At 48.7% G+C, this 19213-nt stretch overlaps 7 protein-coding genes across 7 annotated transcripts; 2 read left to right on the top strand and 5 right to left on the bottom strand.

Moving 5' to 3' along the window:
- Positions 1–77: 77 nt before the first annotated feature.
- Positions 78–1306, bottom strand: FSST1_010964 (lysophosphatidylcholine acyltransferase; the record flags this gene model as incomplete). The annotated part of the gene is made up of 3 exons (XM_083234050.1): positions 78–864; positions 923–1027; positions 1092–1306. The coding sequence occupies 3 exons, from the start codon at positions 1304–1306 to the stop codon at positions 78–80; spliced, it is 1107 nt and encodes a 368-aa protein (XP_083080660.1).
- Positions 1307–1745: 439 nt separating this feature from the next.
- On the top strand, positions 1746–2927 carry FSST1_010963 (uncharacterized protein; the record flags this gene model as incomplete). Its single annotated transcript, XM_083234049.1, has 3 exons — positions 1746–1761; positions 1823–2355; positions 2412–2927. 3 exons carry the CDS (start codon positions 1746–1748, stop codon positions 2925–2927), a joined length of 1065 nt encoding a protein of 354 aa, XP_083080659.1.
- A 23-nt stretch (positions 2928–2950) lies between these two features.
- On the bottom strand, positions 2951–3940 carry FSST1_010962 (mitochondrial carrier domain-containing protein; the record flags this gene model as incomplete). The annotated part of the gene is made up of 1 exon (XM_083234048.1): positions 2951–3940. One exon carries the CDS (start codon positions 3938–3940, stop codon positions 2951–2953), a length of 990 nt encoding a protein of 329 aa, XP_083080658.1.
- Positions 3941–4345: 405 nt separating this feature from the next.
- Positions 4346–5793, bottom strand: FSST1_010961 (deubiquitination module subunit SGF73; the record flags this gene model as incomplete). The annotated part of the gene is made up of 5 exons (XM_083234046.1): positions 4346–4746; positions 4806–4982; positions 5033–5545; positions 5599–5718; positions 5772–5793. 5 exons carry the CDS (start codon positions 5791–5793, stop codon positions 4346–4348), a joined length of 1233 nt encoding a protein of 410 aa, XP_083080657.1.
- Positions 5794–6754: 961 nt separating this feature from the next.
- On the bottom strand, positions 6755–8793 carry FSST1_010960 (Zn(II)2Cys6 transcription factor domain-containing protein; the record flags this gene model as incomplete). Its single annotated transcript, XM_083234045.1, has 4 exons — positions 6755–7558; positions 7612–7752; positions 7825–8634; positions 8734–8793. 4 exons carry the CDS (start codon positions 8791–8793, stop codon positions 6755–6757), a joined length of 1815 nt encoding a protein of 604 aa, XP_083080656.1.
- Positions 8794–13043: 4250 nt separating this feature from the next.
- Positions 13044–13973, top strand: FSST1_010959 (uncharacterized protein; the record flags this gene model as incomplete). Its single annotated transcript, XM_083234044.1, has 3 exons — positions 13044–13179; positions 13245–13751; positions 13807–13973. The coding sequence occupies 3 exons, from the start codon at positions 13044–13046 to the stop codon at positions 13971–13973; spliced, it is 810 nt and encodes a 269-aa protein (XP_083080655.1).
- Positions 13974–15115: 1142 nt separating this feature from the next.
- FSST1_010958 (ras guanine nucleotide exchange factor domain-containing protein) lies at positions 15116–19072 on the bottom strand (the record flags this gene model as incomplete). Its single annotated transcript, XM_083234043.1, has 5 exons — positions 15116–15227; positions 15304–15574; positions 15630–15846; positions 15904–18195; positions 18254–19072. The coding sequence occupies 5 exons, from the start codon at positions 19070–19072 to the stop codon at positions 15116–15118; spliced, it is 3711 nt and encodes a 1236-aa protein (XP_083080654.1).
- Positions 19073–19213: the final 141 nt, after the last annotated feature.

Genomic DNA, 19213 nt, shown 5'->3' with positions numbered 1-19213 from the left:
AAGGGGCTTGTTGAACGGCCCACGGTCCCAAGCCTGCCATTCTGCATAAGCGAAATCCATGGTTTTTGTACTGGGCTTTATTTTTTAGGACCATGTCTATTTACAAGACTTCCGTCAACAGGACTCCTGAACTTTGTCTGAAGAGGTTCCCTGGCCCATGTCTCTGCCAGGGCCGGTGCTTCACCCTGTTCCGCTGGAAACCCCAAACCTTCTCTCAGCTTTTCGACTTCGTCTCTCACTCTCTTTGCCACCGAAATTCTTAATTCAGTAGCTTCCGGGCTGTTTTGGAGCAATTCTGGATCCCCTTTTGCGACAAGCTGGCGCCATGCAGCCCGCTGATGGCCAAAGACTTGATCAACATCGGTTGGTTCGCCTATCGCTATCCTCACTGTCTTCCCAACCCGTGGCGCCCATCTCGGCCATCCTCTGTCTTCAGCCATTATTTGTTGAGTACCATGAACGAACATGGGGATGAACTCGGGGGCAGGGTCAGACTCGAGAATCAGTCGCGACACACCCCATTTGAAGTAGCGCAACCCACTGTCCGGGCTCTGGTGACAACAAGCCTCGGGGAATACGTGGACCCAAGCGTTACGGTAATCTCGGTATGCAGATGGTGCCGGGATCTGATCGACGCCGTTTGTTGAGAAGAAGAGTGGTTGAGATACAGGAGGAGGAGGTTGTGTTGAAGGAGGGGTCGCAGATAGCGGAGAGTCTGAAGCGGTTGACCATGATGCTGGTGATGGACCAGACAGCAACTTGATAGCTTGTGTCATAGTTGGCTGATTCAAGCCGCCATATGGGGAATACCACAGTCTGTGTGTGGGAAGGACTTGTCCCAGACTGAAGAATGTAGATGTGAACCTATCATTCGCGATGTCAGCCAATGCCCGATCTTAAATATGATGATCCTGAAACTTACTTATTCTTGAAACAAATATCGTGAGCACCGAGGCCCCACCTCATATTGACTGCATCAAAGAAGTAACGTAGTGGTAAAATACCCCATATGAGAGGATCATCAAGTCTATTTAGAGATGACTTGTTAGCCATCAAACTCATTATAATGGACAAAGCCGTTTCGCTCTCACACTGCAACGTGATTACACACAGTGAGCAACCCACGCTCACGTCCCTCATTTCTCCGACGATCAAGAACACCCAATAGTCCGTCAAGACCTGTGACTTCAAGGTTGTTGAACCCATTCATAAACCCTCTTGAAAGTCCGCCAACTGCGCCCATGACAGCCACTGAGGCTATGCGCCATGGTAGACTCGGCTGCGTCGGTGGCTCAGGATCCGACATGATTTACACAACTGAAAGTGTTTGTCAGAACATAGCACAGAAATATATAAACCAAGTGAGATGAGCTATGGTGGAAGTACGTCGAGCGGAACGAAGCAAAATCCAAGTTTCAGAGCATTTCTTGATTTCGGAGAGAAGCGGCTCTGATGAGACCCACCTACAGCCGTTTCCCAGTAATCTACTCCCTGTCGATGGGCATCTACCCTATAGAAGCACATATTTCCTTCCAGTTCCTAAACTCCCAAGTTTCTACATAACATCCTGACGTCGTTCTAACCCCTAACATCGTCGTATCCTGATTAGTGATATGATCTCGGTTGACGCGTTGCTTCTATTCGAATACCTTACGATTACAGTCACAGAACTCAAAACACATCCACGAGTTTACTCTTCTAAACCACTCTCGACACCGCAAAGCTTCTTGAGCTGCATATAAATCATGGTGTCCGCACACAGTACGCCTCTAACGATACCACCACATGTCAACCAAACAATGATGCTAATTCAACCCCATAGGCAAACGTAACACCTCGCGACCGGTTTTCACGTCTCACGAACGCGCCCTCGCAAAATCCCACTGGTCATCGTCATCCGCCCGTCTGCACCGCGACTCATTCCTCCCATTCGGTTCCTGTGGCCTATGTCTCAACATCGCCCGTGATCCTGTATCATGTCGTCGAGGTGATATCTTCTGTCGCGAATGCGCACTTTCAAACATTCTCACTCAAAAGAAAGATATCAAGCGTGCCCAAAAGGCCCGCGCTGCTACAGAGGAAGAAGCCGCCAAGCTGAAGGCGCATGAAGATGAACAGGAGCAAGCACGTGCGATTCAGGACTTTGAGTTGACGCAGGCTGGCCTGGACCGGAAAAAGACGAAGGGCAATGCAACTGAGATGAATGACGAGAAGCCGAATACAAGAGTCGACGAGCCAAACGCCCTCGCTTTAGTGCCAGCGACGAAACGCAAGTTTAAGCTTGATCAAGACGAATTGGATCGCATTGTGCAGGAGGACAAAATCAAAGCAAGGAAATCACTGAACGAAGAGAAGGTGAGATATCCAATCATGAAATCATCCGTTTTCGGTGTTAACGTTCTATTGTACAGGCAGCGAAACCGCATCTTCCATCATTCTGGACTCCGTCACTGACACCGGATGCCCAATCAAGCAACCTCCCACCAGTAACAAAGAAGGACAAAACAGTTCCAACGTGCCCAGCTTCTTCAGCTGGGAACCCGCACCCAATCACAATGCAAAATCTCATTACAATCAAATTCACCGAAGAGGAAACGCCCAAGGGCAAGCAAAGAGCCTGCCCTTCATGTTTAAAGATGCTTACCAACGCCTCCAACCCCATGCTGGCCAAACAATGCGGCCACGTTCTGTGCCACAGCTGCGTCAAACAGTTCATGGTCCCGCCTTCCAAGAAAGCATCTTCTGAGGACGACCCGCCCCTGACCTGCTACGTCTGCGACGTACCTCTGACCTCAAAGTCACAGAAACAGGATACTGCTTCGGGCTCTTCGATCCCAGGGTTTGTTGCTCTCCAGTCCGAGGGCACTGGCTTTTCAGCCCACGGGGGCAATACTGTAGAACGATCAAGTGTCGCTTTTCAATGCTGAACTCTGACAGACTGCACATCTCGTTACTTCGTCCGCAATCTCCTTTGTCGTAGACGAGGCAATAATATCATAAACCACGCGCGAACGACAAACCTGTGGATGACACCCTTGGTGAGCATTGTCAATCCGTGACTGAAAAAGCTTTTCAGCAGCTCTCCCCGAAGTCCAGCATATAGTGCTCTCGCGCCCTCGTTTTTGATAATGCGAATGATGACGCCATATATGGACTGGTCGAGAAAGTCGACGATTCTTCTCAGCACATGCTTATGCTTCACGCCTCCATCTTTTGGGAGCCCCGACACTGCGCCTGCTGACTCGCCCGAGCTACTCGCCACCTGGAGGCGGGTTTTGCCCGTCTGGAAAGGATATGTGACAGCAGTAGCACTGGCCTTGCTTGTAGCGGCAATCAAGAAAGCGATCCACGCTACCGGTACATCTTCTTCTTCGAGCGCTGGTATGATGCGTGCTGCGAGCCGGCGATTGACAAAGAATGTGATACTGGGGTTGAGGGTAAGCATCAGAGTAGCTGAGTAACCGGACCAGAGGCCAATCAGGCCACTCTCCTTTCGGATTTCAGAAAGGATCTCAATAAATGATTGTTCGCTCCCCAACATCTGCTTTCTCGTTACCACGTTGGAAATGGGAGTGGTCAATGCTCGAGCACAACCACCAGCGACAGCTCCAACGAGAAGCTCCTCAACAATGGTGGATTTCCGATGCCGGGGTCGCAAGTAGTTGTAGAAACCGAAGAATAGAAAACTGTCCACGACCGATTTGGCTACGTCTGTTCCTAGCCCGCTGTAAAGAGCCTTGAGTCCGCCTTCATTTGCAGGAATTCCGCGCAAGGCGGATATAACACCATCGTAGTCGTACCCAGAGGCACCAGTTTTCCGTTGCGCCTTCAATCGTGTGGTGACAAGGTCCAATGGATATAAAGATGCGGTTGATATGGCTGTGCCTATCGAGCCAGATACGGCGTGTCCGAGGGCATTGAGAGCCTGTTGAGATGACATTGCAACAACAGATTAAAATAATTCGCTTATAGTCGCTGGCAAATGTAGTAGCTGTGAAATCATGTCATGCGAATGTGCATGGCATGAGAGATGAGTTGTGAATAAGAAAAGGTGACGGATGTCCTGAAGTCGAAGTTATGAGCGACGCGCGCTACCAAATTTACGACGTCATAACTCAACCTCGGCGCGCGGGTCCCACCAATCCCGTCGCATGTGACCCATGTCCCGAGGCATGCAATATAACGAATTGATAGTGGGAGTCGTTTCTAGAGGTTGCTGTGCCCGATGCTCTGTTCTCCTGAGAGCATAAAATTGTCGCCCTTCAGTCTGGAATAAACCTCCTGCGACATGGCATGCGAAAGGGGTTTCATCTTTTACCTTTGAAAGTCAGTTCTGCAGAGGTTTCTATGCTCTGCTTGAAACTGAAGGATGTCTCTGAGGTGTGAAAGAAGCCGTTGTCCATCCCGTGTTGCCTGAAACTGCAACTCCAAGGTCTACTTCGCCCGGTGCATCTTCAGTAGCCGGTTGCAGTCCGTGATGACCTTCTGGTAGCTTTTGTGCCCCAAAACCAGTAACGGAGAATATATTTGTTCTTCCGTTATTGGTAGCCATCTGGAGTTGTTCGTGCAATCTTGCAAGCTGGTATTGTCGTTTTATCGGGGCGAATGTGGGCTGTGGTATCAACGGTTGTGGGCGCCACTGTGACAGAGCACTCATCACAGCAGCTGTTTCTTCATCCGAATCGACAGGCCCATTGTTTGCTTCGTCTTCATCCTCTATTGGTGCGTTGGCGTCAAGTGCCGCCTCTGTAGATGATTGTTAGTCGAGCATTTATAATACAAGGCAGCACAAGGCGGAGACTTACTCTGCTGCTTTGCCTGGTTCTTCTTCTGGTAAGCAGCAAGAAGCATGTCGTATGGCAGGGATCTTCCAGCAACTGCTCGTTTGGCACCCATACTATGACTCTTGCATGTCAATGATCTTGCGCATGGTTGCCCGTTAGCGAGCAGAACACCACATTGTCGTTCTACGTCCACAGGTCCTGATCATGTTAGAATAGCTTCCTCAGGATATAGATCGAGAGTGGCTCACCCTTTGGTTTAGGGACTTTAGCCTTGGGCTCATCCTTCTTTTTCTTGTTCTTTGGCCCCTTGTCAGGGTCACCATCGGCCTTTCGCTTTTTCCCTTTCCCGCCCTCTTCCGGCTTCTTCCCAGCAGCTTTTTTGGCGGTTTTGCTTCCGGTGGGTTTCTTCTCGGCCGATATGCCATCATCGTCGCTATCGTCATCGCCTCGTTCTATGCCGTTTTCTTCGTCTTCTTTTCGTTGCTCTTCTTGTCTTGCCGCTTCCTTTGCCCTTTCTCTAGCCTCCCGAGCTTCCTTTTTCCTTTGTGCCTTCTCTTTCTTCAACCGCAGACATTGTGCAATATGCGCTTTGGCAGCAGTCTTCAGTACGCTCTTCTTGCAATGCTTGCATTGTTGGAGATCAGGACTGTCTTCGAGTGGTCGTCCGGTTGCAAATGTTTCGCGGGAAGTTTCGTCTAGTTCGTTTACTACAGGGCCTGGCGAAGGGGCACCTACGGGGGAAGTGCCATTCTTCTTCTTGTCTTCAAATAATTAGTCATGTTGATGTCGTAGCCGGGAAGTAATAGAGACATACCGCCTTCTATAACACTACCATCCCTCCAGTTTCCAGGCTTGCTGTGTTTTGGCGCAGGCCTCTTGAGCTTTATTCTACCATTCTTGTTCTTTGATGCGACTTTGATTGTGCCATCATCACCTGCAGGGTACGGTTAGCCCCATTCAGTCGCGCGATCGTGGAGTCGCGTTTACCTTTTCGAGCGTCTGACCCCATGTGAGCAGGTTGAGCAGTTACGCTCCTTCGTGGTTGCGGGAGAAGCGTGGTGTTTGTCCCGAGTATGATTTTCGACTTTGAGCGATGATCGTGAATGGTTCGGTTGCGCGAGAGATGGCCGTCGTGACAAGGCTATATGCTGTGGTGGAGTTGAAGTGTAGCTAGCTGCCTTGCGATATGGCTGCCAGTGATACACATACACGTGCCTGAGTGGCTAAAAGTCGGCCCACGCCTACACTGTTTCTCCGGGGATGTCAATCAGCGCTCCACCAGTAATGTCTGGGGTAGCAAGTAGCCTGTAGTATATCGATATGGTACTCTCATTCGATTTCTGTGACTTGGTTGTCTTTTTTTCAGATGAGGATGGAGAAAATGTACTTTACAGGGATTTTACTCTGATATAAAGTTTTGTTATTTTATTTGGTTGTATGATCTTGTGGGAAGGTTATTTTATGTCTATTTGCTGTTGCCCTGATGGAAAAACTTATGCGAGTATCTTGTTTCTTTTTGAAATGTTGACATACAAAATGCCATTGTCACAATTCTTGCAGAGTTTATTAATTATAAAGTATATTTGTGTACAGGATATTGGTATAATCATAATGAAAGCGGAATGCAAACAATTTAGAGGTCATTTATAACACAACGTAAATAAATGGTGATCCCAGATATATTGAACAAGAAACTGTCTTGAAAATGATGTAGGGAGGGATGATGGTGACGTCCGTTAGATATTAACAAGACTTGCGACCCAAAATGGTCTCAATCCTAGGGCATCTAGGCCACTATAAACCAAATACTCCGATATAAATCTTCCCATCTCGCCCCGAGAAATAAAGTTCAATGCCAATGCCTATGCAAATGCAGCCTCCCAAACAGCCGATAAACACCGAACATGATGTATCTAGTCATATTGACACTGGTATTTTCTGGCTTTTTTTTGCCATGTTGTTCCTTTATATCACCACACAATGCTTTCGGCTGCCTCCTCCTTTACCAGTAAGGAGTCTCGGTATGCCTTCATAGATTCCATCATAGATTTGGCATGTAGAATGCCCATATCACTCCATATACATTCCATTACTGCCAAGGCCCAATCCCAGTATGTGTCTGGCACACCAGGAGCACATGCAGCAACTTGAAGATGGAATAGAACAACAGGAAGTCCAGCCGAGCCCGAGCCCGCACCCCCTATCCTCTCAACTGGCATGGCAGATTTGTCGGTAAGGAGAGGGTGTCGCCAATGCGTCGGAGTGCTCACAAGTGTATCGCGAGCGAGCCCTCTTACAATCTCGTATCGTCGTCCATACTCAGCTAGTGACATTAAAGGTGCACTGGATTTTGGGTATTTTTTGATGAACTCAATGATGTTTTGATTCAGAAGAGTGCGTGCCCACCGGTAATGTCCCCACATACGTGCAACAAACATATCATAATAGACATGGTATACACCCTCAAACACCACAGACGATGGTAGATGTTTGGCTTTCTCTGTACGAAATCGCCATGTGGGTCCGAGTCCATGTTCCCATTCCAGAAAAGATGCATCAAGAGCGAACAACTGCTTCAGGGCGGCGGCCGTATGCACATGGCCATCAGAATAAGGATAAGTCCTGATATAGGTTGATAATTGAATAAATTGACCAACTAATGGACCGAGATCAGTTGCTGGATGATCAGCAGGTTCGAGGAGGGTTTTGGCAAACGAAACCCACTCGTACAGAGGGTCCGGTAATGGCGTTGCTGAGATGTAGGCGGCTATGAACTGTATGGGCTTGTAAGCTAATGTAGAGTTATAGGGGGGACGCTACGGCATACAAGAGAGTAAGACATCTGTACCATGGCGCGAACACCAAGGAAGGCAGCTGCCGGCATAGGCAACCATCTTCGCAATAAAGCAACACCACCCATAACATGTGCATGTACATGAGCAATGCCTTGATTCGCTCCCTTGACAAGCTGCAGACAGATGTTAGTATTCGAGTTGCCAGCATTGCACGCATGGGAAGGGAAAGTTGAAATCGTGCTGACCATCGGGGAATATTGAACAGCATCGGGGGTAAGGGCACACACCTCGAACATGGCAAGCATGACGACGGAGCGCATTGTAACCTCAAAGTCCGGCATGCTCGAGGTCTGTATAAGGCGGCCAGTTTGGCGTAAGGCTAGTCCGTATTTTTGACGGGCTGTCGTCATCATGCTGCTGTCACCCCTAAGATTCGAAAGGCTGGCGAGACCGACAGCGGCCATTATATCCTGCACAGCAGGGTCCCATAACCACCCGGTATTTGTCAAGTCGCCAGGATGTCTCGGCTCATCGGGATGGCCAATGAGGTAGCGATTAACATAGAACTGAACACCCTGGTCCTCGATACTCGAATCGATAGGTGTCGGAAGTCGCGGTGGCTGTGTGAATGTAGGCAGCGTCGTGTTGGTAGCTGATGATTTAGAAACAATAGAGGAGGAGGAGGAGGAGGAGGAGGAGGAGGAGGAGGACGAGGGAGATGACGGGGTCGGGGGCAATGCTTGCTGGCTCTGTGTGGAAGCAGGAGATGTGGGCCAGCCGACTATGACTGAGGAGGTCGAGCCAGCGTGTAACGACGTGGAGGAGGAAGAAGAATTTGTGGAAGCACTGGACGCATATGATGAAGCCAGAGAGCTGGATGAAGTTTGTGTTGACAACTCCTCAGAGGCGGAATCGCCAACACCCCATTGTGCATGTGCCTTTTGTATCACTTTGCTACTCTCATCGCGAAACATGAGAGACAGTTGGTCACGATAACCTGGACACCTTTTCCCAACTCGAATGCATTGTGAACATTCCGGTTTTATTTTGTCACACTTGAAAGCCAACACCGGTTAGCTATGAACGAATGAATTGGAGATGTGGAGGTGGGAAGGTGGGATAAAAGCGTCTGCATGCGGCTCACAATATCTTACCTTGATGCGTCGGACCCGACAGTTTTGACAGCCCTGTGAGGCTTTACCGCAGTAGACCATGGCCGTCGAGAAACCTTGCGTCACAGCGGCGCCTTGCTGAAAAGTGAACTCCAGTAACCGTCAACAAGCCTGGAGGAGTGTATCTGACAATGCGAAGGCAGGATCTGTGAAGCTGATGAAACTTCAGATTCACAGTCCCAACACCTATGCAGGACCCCTAGCGAGTGAGATAACAAAACAGTTGCAATTTGTATAACAAGAAGCAAACTGCTGTGGTGTTGCCAGCCTATTAGTGGTGGCCCTGACGGGTGGGCTGGATCCGGGTCAGGTCAATAGGAGCAGTAGAAGAATGATAGAGAGGTCAGCTCAATGGAGCATCGCCAAGTCGGATGTTAAGGTGTGTGGTGGATGAAGGATAATAAGACGATGAGTGAGGTCAAGTAGCAAGATCCTATCAACAACAGGCAATATGCAATGAATCGCGTCTAGATCAACTTCGCCTTGTCTCGTCTCGTAATGTTCTGCGTCTGCCGTCCCAACCACTCATTTAGACTCGAACTGAACGAATTCACTCACAGCCTTGAAACAGTTGTCGTGTCGTGTATGGCCTCGAAATGAAAAGAGTCCGGCAGCTTGGGTTGAGCAAGTATCCGTGTATCGCCCTGCCCTAAATGGTCGTTCAGCTGATGTTCGTTAAACTGGGTCACAACGGGCGACAGACAAGCCCGTTGTGTTTCCGATACATAAGTAAATGGGAAGGTAAGGTAAAGGCAAAAAGGTAAAGGAAGGTGGTAGGGGTGGCCCACAGCCCGGGGAAGCGAGCGGAAAGATGGAAGGGGAAAAGAAGAATGTGTGCGTTTGATGTGAAAGTCGCGGGGTAGACTAGGTAGGTAGGTAGGTAGGTATTGCCCACCTACTACCTAAGAGAATGGGATGAAAGATATTCATATGAGACACTGAACTGACTAGTACTTACCTACCTTCCTACTCGGCAGATGTGAAGTTGCTCGAAATGCAACAGAACCGAGTCAAACAAGGTATGACAAGGACCCTGTCGGTATGTATGTAGGTACAGTATGTAATTGAATGGGCCGAAAAGGGATTGGCTAAATTAAAAAAAACGGGTTCTCATCAACGTCCCACGGGCCAGGGTCAGGGCTAGGTGGAAACAGTTATCCAGTTTAGAGCCAGAAGCGTGATATGTGCCGTCGGACGTTTTTTAATGTATCGAGGCGCCGTCCAGAGAACTTACCTCCTACTTGTTAGTCAATACATTGAAATGATTAAAGATTGTGAGCAGACGAGCAAGGGTAAGTCCAAGAAGTATGTTTAGTCCAAACGGAAACGGAAACAGAAGCCGTAAGTTGATAAATCCCATTACGCTACCTACAGACACGCAGACCAAGACAGCGTAGGCCCAGCCCAACTAGTGGACCCGGCTCTGCAAAAGGTAAAGCCAACTACAGTGTCTCCTTCTAGAGGTACCTAAATTAGACTGTCGCTCCACTCCCAGTGCCTGCCGATCTTAATGCTCTTCAAGTCTTGCTCTCACGAAATCCATATCATTATACAGAGTAGTATCTGATATAACTGAGATTCGGAGCAACTGTTAGCATGACATGTGTGGAGATTAATTAATTACATCTACGGCATTGTCGAAAACATGGACTTCACATCGATCACATCTCACCTCAGGGGGGATCTTCAGCTAGCATTGTGGTTCAATGCAACGGACGCACGTTCGCAACCCACGGCACAGCTGGAATCCCGCACGGATCTTGAAGGCGGCATGGCTCCAAGGCAATGGATGCAGTCCAGTCCCATGCCTGTTGCATGTGAACTGTGGACAGCAGTGCATATGAATACACGTAATGTCATGGTAGGTGTCATTTTGGGTTTGTCTATCAGCTATCACCACCCAACTCACAAGGGAAAATATCAGGATAGTTTAGTAAAGTGGTTGATAAAAGCTATGGGCAGGATTGTAGACAAAGCAAAGAAGAAGAAAAAGAAAAAGAAAGGGGGCAGATAACGGTGTGAGGATGCTTACAAACCTAGACATGGACCACCTTGTCTTGAATGATTCTTCAGTGGGTATTTGTTGTTGTGTGTTTATTAGATGGTGGGTATCAAGCTTTTAGACTCTGAGTGCTGTCTAGTAGGTACATACATACCAATTCATCATCAGGGGTATGGTGCCATTTATTTGTTCACATGGATAGGTATGTGATTATTCTGCTGCTGGTCTCTGATTTTGCTAAACTGAAACAGCAATATCCGTAACTATATACCACGTACCAGCCAGTAGTGGTAGTGGCTATGTTGCAGGCAAAGTTGCAACTCGCAACAAACTAAATGACCATCAGCAGATGCGATCACTGCCAAAGTCACCCAGCATAGGGCGTTACGCTTCAATCCTCAATGAGCAGCAGCAGCAGCAGCAGGCCATGTCCTCGTCTTTCAATTCGTCCTCACCTCGTAATACTATCTAGATTGCCGACGGGGCGTTGTCCCAGGCGAGTTTGCGTGTTCGAAGAAGTACGCCCGGCCTCGGCAAGTCCGTCTATGGCTTAAGCAGAGTCGAGAGAATTGTATTCATGATTCATGCATGAACCATTCATCAAGACAAACTAGAGAGATACCGGTACATCATGGGCAAAAGCCGGCACTCGGCCGAATTGCTGTTAGCCACAAATACAGGGCTGCATCGTCTCAAACAGCCTATTCTTACGCCCGTCGTATCTCAATGAGCTGCCTAATTTGTAAAGACGTGAACGAGGGCGACCAGATAGGCGGGTTCCATACAGATCCATATGGACATGGATCATCAGGAATCTATGATCTAGCCTACGGATACTGTACACAATAATAGATACATGTGACGTGTGATGATCATTTATAAGAACCTTTGTAAACATCCCCTCCAATCTATTATCCAAGTTAGAAGCTGAGTTGAAACGCTCTTGACTGTGAAGCATGGAGGTGGCCAGATCTATGGGTAATATGGGGACAAGTAGCTAAGGACATTCGATGCCAAGTCGGACTATAATTAAGCGTCGTTAAAAATACATGTATAAACATGTGTATTTGCTTGGCATGAGAGTAGATGTCAATAACGTTTCTGTATTGCTTCATTTCCCAACTCTTTACAATGCTTTCGGTTTTAATTATGATTACTGAAGCTCTATCTAGATAGAAGAAGCTTGTTCAGCTTTCCCCGCTTTCTTCCATTCGATGATCATACTGAACAATGACGTAGCAGACACACCCTTCAATTAACCTTACAATGGTAGGCATCTTAGCACAAGATGCCTAAAGTCATGACTTGATGCACGGAGAAAAGAATAAACAAAACACATTGCTTTTGCTAGATACCATGTAGTTCCTTCTTTTGTGGATTGCAGTTGTATCGCTCGTTTCTTTTTAGTTCTCACACGTAGGTACCTACCTAGGTATTTACACTTGACTCTTATTACCCATAAACCAGATCCAAGTTCATTGTCCCTGATCTATGGAGGGGTTGCGTCACGTCATACCCTCTTGTATGCCAGGCTTTACATCATCTATCCAACCCCACTCATGCTTGGAATAAGCCGACCGCATGTGGGAAGTTGGTCGGGGATACGGCTCCCAGCCTCAAAGCAGATAGTATCTTCTCGCTACTGTAGGCTACAGGGCACTCTAGCACGATACACTATACTACGCCTGGGCTACTGTCATGTCATGCCCTGTCAGGTCGATCCATTGATCGACCGCGGCGTCATAACTTGAAGCCGCCACATACGGAAGATGGACAATTATCTTTATCCCTGGACTGTATTCCAGGTTTGACCGAACTGGAGGACAGTATCCGACGAGTTACGCTGTGCGCTGTTGCACAATCAGCAGGTTACTATCGGCCTGTACTAGGTACATAGAGCCTGTCATCAACATAGCAAATCCTCGATGATGGTTTCTATTCATAGTACTCATGATGTATCTTGCTCGGCCTCTTCAGCTACCTGTCCGTATCGAGGCCCTGCCTGCCTATTGGAGGTAGGTAACCTGGCACTCAAACATGGAAGCAACGACGTCAGAGCTCACCAAGCCCCTCTCCTTTCTGTCATTGTTGTCATGACATTTGCCATGTGTTTTATTTAAACTTCAGCTATCTCCATAACACTTCTGCCTCTTCTCATTCACCATCTGTTTTTCATTATACCCCATTTGCACTCAAGATACCCTGCCAAGCCTCAATCATACCCCCACTGCAAGATCAGTTCAACTCTACTTACATAGTACTCTCACACCACACGAATAACTAAACCACAATGGAGACCATCAACAACCTCACTGCTACTGCCTCCAAAGCCATCTGGGGCGAGAACCAGACCGGCAATAAGGAGCCTGTCTCCGGAGTCAAGGGTGACACTGCCCGCGGCGAGCCCTACGATGCTGGCAACCTGGGTGCGTCATGGGTCCCTGCATTAATATGCGAACTACGGATATCTTACTGACTATAATGCCTATAGAAACCCCACAACAAGAGAAGGTAGCTGAGAACTTCAACTACGGACAGCATGGCGAGGAAAACACATCCGGACTTGGACGAGAAGACCCTCTTTCAACAACAACTGCTTCAACTGCAGTACCGGCTCCTGCTGCCGCCCCCAACCACTCAAAGGATACCACTGCTGAGCAGAATGATACCCGCACCCCAGAACAAGCCGACAAGGGTAAAAAGGATCTCCACGACGTAGACGACACCTCTGAAGGTACCGATGCCAAGATTGGCGAGGGACCTGGCCCCCGTCCCATCCAAAAGCTCGCCAAGGAGTTTGGCGGTGATGCAGGTAATGCTCCTGTCGAAGGAACCTCCAACAAGCCCACTGAAGTCGGCTCCGGCGCTGGCGAATCGTCCAGCTCAGAGAATCAGCCCCACGACCCAAAGGAGGATGAATATATCACTGCCTCCGGATTTGCTGCCGATGGTGGCGACTTCGACGCCTCAAAGCCTGGTGCTGGACGTGAGGCTGATCGTAAGTAGAATTGTTCTACACTTCCTACCTTTTGGTCATGGCTAACATATGTCAGGACTCATGGAGCAGAAGGGAGTTCACCTCGGTGAGGATGGTAGCTCAGAGCCAGCCTCTCATACCGAGTCGCACTCCAGCAGCAAGCACCACGGTAGCTCTCACGAGGAGAAGAAGGACAAGCCTAGCCTGGGCGAGCGCATCAAGGCCAAGCTTCACAAGCACTAAATGGCTGGTTAGAAGTTCGATGGGGGGGAACATGTAGAATGTAATGACGGAGAATGATATCCCAAACGGCTTACACCATGAATTTTATATTTTAGGCGCTATTCGAATGCGTCCTTTTTCTATTAGCTGCTCTATGTATCTAAATAATTGATGCTTTCGCGAACTATCCTCTTACCGGCTTGCCCACGGGATGTTGTTATGATTAGGAAAGCCCAGGTTGTTGTGTACTTTTCACCTGGCATGCTACTACACTAGCGTCTGTAAGCATCTGCTGGGCATGTGAGATTTGTGAACAACCCGGAGTAGCGGCAAATGAGGTGTATGCGCAAAGCTGAAACGGGAACACTGCTTGCTCGTCTGTCTCTTTGATCAACCACCCTCAATCACCTAACCTCGGCAGATACAAAGGACTGCTACTATGAGCTTGGTAACGTGATGTCTCGTATTGTGGCAAATTCAGAGCGCCGTTAGGTTGACCATCAATATTAACTCGCCACGGTATATCTGCGCTATTCACTGCATCTGAAATCCGACAGTTTCAAGAGTTGACCCTGCGCTCCCTTTAGAAGCCTCTAATTTTACTATACGCCCTGCTCCTGGATCTTCCAGGTATATTCAGTTCTTGTGCGACCAGCGTACACTTGCCAATGCCACTGTTCATGTCCGTCAAAAGTGTGAAAACGTCTCCCATGCAAAGTCCCCCCTATGATATCTGGTACGCCAAACAAACCCGCCCAAAATGATCCCTAATCCTTAGAGTAGGGTTGCTTATAAGCCCGGTTTGGAGCCCTCTTTTTCAAATGCCTCGTCAAATTAAAGACGTTCCCATTATCACTGGCGCCCAGGTCAAGCATCTCCGCACTTTCAAAAAACCCCATGTTACCAAATGCTACCACACCAACTCATCCGGGCCGTCTCCCGATCCTGCGCTGTGGTGTCGCGCCGCTTCCTGCTACTTCTAATGGTTGGCAGCGTAACATACGCCGCAAGTCATGGCCACTCGGGACCACCATAATCTGTCAGAACAACTGATGGTGTTGCAATGCTACCCATCCCGGTTCGTTCTCGATCCGCTTTCCAAAACTAGACGCTTGGGACTCGTAGCCGCATAAATGATTCGAACATTTGCAAGGCTTCATTGCTTAGAGGAACCCAGACTCGGCCAAAACCCTGTGATTAAGAAACATCAAGTAAGCATAGATCTTTCCATATTTGGTCAAGAGAAAAAGAGAACTGGCAATCCTGATGCGGTAACTATCGTAAAATAGCGACTCAGAAGAAAGAGGACACAGCTCCATACGATGCGGGTGTATTCCGCAATGCAACATACCTCACAATCTTTTCATCCTCGCGCTCACGAGGCTCGACTTGCAAGCTCTTGTCATACATCTCGTGTACATCACCAGCAGCCTGCATGTTGTTCAAGATATAGTCTTGTAGCTCAGGTACGGGCTGCAGTGAGTACCCCACGTTCTGATACTGCTGAATGTCTCGAATGACCTCAGCGGTCTTAGCACGTTTGGCAAAATTAATGAGGTTAGTTTTCTTAATGATTGAAGGAATGCCATCTTCGATAAATGTCAAGTCGGTCAAGTAGACACCTTTACGCTGTGAGCATTACCATTCATGGCCTAATTCCTGGAAAGGGGCACATACCGAAAAAGGGAATACAAGGTGGGTTAGCGGCATGAAGAGCTTCGCGGTACTCGCCGAAATTCTTGGTGCTCGCCATCACTCTCCGCATTGATTCTAATGTAGCATGTGTACGCTGAGGCACCTGGTCCCATGTCCGCTTGAGACGAGCGATGGGTGCAGTACCCAAAGCGGATATAATCGATGTTAGTGTTGAGAAGTTGTTCAGAACACGACAACGCTATGCTGGAGTCAGTAACCTTGCAATAGAAAAACATCATGAATTTGATTGACTCACATCGGCAACGGAAACAAAGTGCTTGATCACCACCACTCGCTTCTTGACTTCCATCTGTGCCAAAATCATTTCGGCGACCCAGTTTGTCATTTGGTTTGAATGGAGGATAAGTGCTTTGACGTTGGGGGCCAAGTCAGGCTCGCCCTCAGGAATCTTCTTCTGCCAGGTCTTGTTCAGACACTCTGTCGCCTTGACCTTGCCATACAATCGAGACTCAACAATCGTGAGCTGGCGTGCGAACTCAATCACGTCAATATCCAGGAATTTCAGCTTCTTCATGTTCTTGGGCATGATCGGGGTTGGTGTGTTCTGGTTCACCGTTTGAATCATTCTGCGAGCACCAGCATCCTTACCGCTCAGCCTTTGGTCAAGGACTGCCATTAAAGGTGCTGAACCAGGCGTCTCTGTCGATTTGACCGTATCTTTCGCGAAGCTGTAAACATCTCGAACAAGCTGTTTTGACTCGTCATTATGATCCTCCATCCAGAAGTTATCAAACCAATTCTTCAAGATGTTAACAACACGGAAACGAATAAGTTTTTGCTTTCGGTCCCTCCAAATCTCATAATCGATCGGGTTAAGACCCTCCGGCGGTTGAATGTTGAATCGCTTGATAAGCATTTCGAAGAGTTCTCGGGCCGATGTAAAAGATCGGTAAGTAAGGAGGAATGTATTGTTGAAATTTGAATCAAGCTTGTCGTGGCGAGTTAGTTGCTCGACAAGGGCGAGCAAAGATCCTCCCTTTACAGTAGGTGGCGAGGTCTTGCTATCCCAAGATACCTCATGTTCGTAATCCAGGAGTAGGAATTCCGGTGTGTCTTCCGTCACTGGAACCTGTGGAGACGGGTCTTCACCAAAGATCTTCTTCACCTTGGAATAATCACCTCTGCGCATATTACCGGGTGCAGGCTCGCCTTCGGTGAACGATTGTGATGTTATAAGAGGCGGGCGGACCGGAGCTGTCCTCGATTCTGTACGCTGGTGTGGACGATCGTAAGGCATTGTCTCGCCTCTTTGCAGAGTGCTTCGAACAAAAGAGTTCTCTCGTGGCCGAGCCTCGATCTGGTGTGATTGCATGTTAATTTGAACTTGCTCGGATAATAGTTGAAGAGAGAAGCCAATATGTGAGGAATTGGTTTCCAGTGCCCTGGCACATTGCCGCACATATTCCAGACGGTTCTCCAATGCCTCGCCACGAACCTCGGACCATTCGTCGGCTAGAGGTCCAGCGACAGCTTGGCATCCAAGGATGAGATCGGATATGTTGTCGTAAAGACTCTGCTTGTTGGTACCGAGGTCAGATAATTGAGGTGTCTGGAAGCTGTTGCCTAAAGAAGATAGATCAATGGACTCAATCATGGCAATCCATTGTCTGAATGTATCAAGAACCCTCCCACCAGCAAAGCAAACGTTGTTGCCGATGACTTCGTGTCTGTAAGGCGTGACAATTTTGTCCATTACAACCAGACTCTTGTCAAGTTCCCGGATGCTGGATACGAGGATGCGCTTCTGCTCGTCTAATCGCTCAAGCATTTTGTTGTCCAGGATTGCAGTTGGTTCTACGACACCCTCCTCGTCTTCAAGGAAATTGGCCGTGATTTCATCTCGGGGACCTAGGCCGTTGTTTTGCCAACTGCCACCTGTAGTACTGCCAATAACAAAACCAGGGAAGAGTCGAGGAATCTCTTCGCCGCGCTGTTGTCGAGCCACTTCCACGTAGCTGTACACACCCATAAGAACACCATCAGCTTCTTGCAGACATTTCTGGATAGACTCGGCATTGGGCCAATCCGCAGCCGCTATATGGGAGGAAATGACGAGTTTGGAGAACTTGGACATCATATCTCGGAAATGGGGATACAAAGCTTTGTTTGTTGAGATGATAGATGGTTGGCCCGAATGGTTGTCGGTAGTCCCCGAACCAGCGGCGAGCAGCAATCGCAAGTGATCTGATATGTCTTCAGCTTTCGCTACATATTCTGAACGGTTGTTGTTCATGATGGCTTCGCGATAACGGTCAATAGCACGTCGCATATTAGAGACAAGCAGAGTCCAGCTGAGGGAAGGCGTAGAGCCGTCATCGAAGAACGATCGAGGAACGGTAGCTGTAGTGGGAAGGTTGTAAGTGGTGCTGGTAAAAGAGGTTGCTGATGCTATGTTGGGGACTTGTCCCGCAGAGAGAAGGCCATTCGACGTAGCGCCATTTCGAACACGGCCAACAGGCGATGCGCCGTTGATTGAATCCATGGATGTCGATGGCGACAAAGCACCGAAAGAAGAACGCTGGCGGTTCTGAAGAGTGTTAGCAATTGTGTTTATATAGCAGTAGCCTTTGTCATCGTTTAGATACCTTTGAACGACGTGAGGTCAGTCTAGACGAGTCACCTTCAGCCTCGGATGCAGATGTCAAAGATTCGTCGTCCTCGTCTTGGGTCAGACCACGAGCCATCATCTCAGGAGGTGGCCTGGTTTTGTCGGGGATATTAACGTTCATTCGATCTCGTGGGCCAGTCTCGTTGGTGGACACGGGAGACTCCAAAGGCAGTTCCATGCTACGGTCTCCTGTCATCATATTGTAATAGAACAAGCGCCCATCGGGAGTTGCTTGCGGAATCCAGAAATCGGCCCTTGAACTATCCCCCCCATCAGTTCCCTCGAGCGGCAGTGCGATGGGGCCATCTAGTTCAGAGTCGTCGTCTTGATCGTATTGATCGTCGTAAATCTCAGGGTCCTCAACATCGTCTTCGACGACATCGAATGCACCATTGTGGGCACTGTCGGGTATATCGTCGGGGCTCGTTATAATCTGGCAGTAGTTGCTTGGAAACCAGCCTCGAACGCCGTTTATAACACCATCCCACCAGCCACTCTCAAGCTGGGTGATGACTTGGATAACATCTCCTTCGTGGAAACTGAGACTGGTGCGATCGTCGGCCTCGTAATCGTAGAGGGCGCGGACGTACATGGCGCCCATGGGGGCGGTACCGACGATGCCGTTCATGAGGCCCCAGGCGGGATCAGCCCGAGTAGTTGAGTGTTGTTGTTCGGAAGCTTGAACGGGGGTAGACGTGATGCGCACGGAAACGGACTTTGAGTCGCCGGAGGGGTCGTGGATAGTGCGCGAAGAGTGGATACTTGGCGGCACGGCGGCGGTCTGTATCTTGAGCATATTGCGGCTGCAAAGCTCACCTCAGGGCATGGTCAAAAACGGCGGACCCTATTGCTGATCAAGAGGAAGCCGATTTTGAAGATTTCAGTTGGAGATATGGAAGAAACGGCGCAGCAGCAGCATGCCACGAGAATTACAAGG

Source organism: Fusarium sambucinum, chromosome III, assembly GCF_050947815.1.
Source record: "Fusarium sambucinum isolate potato_lamoka chromosome III, whole genome shotgun sequence".
Taxonomy (NCBI): Eukaryota; Fungi; Ascomycota; class Sordariomycetes; order Hypocreales; family Nectriaceae; genus Fusarium; species Fusarium sambucinum.
The sequence above is the reverse complement of the archived record's forward strand: the minus strand, read 5'-3'. Positions and strand labels throughout refer to the sequence as shown.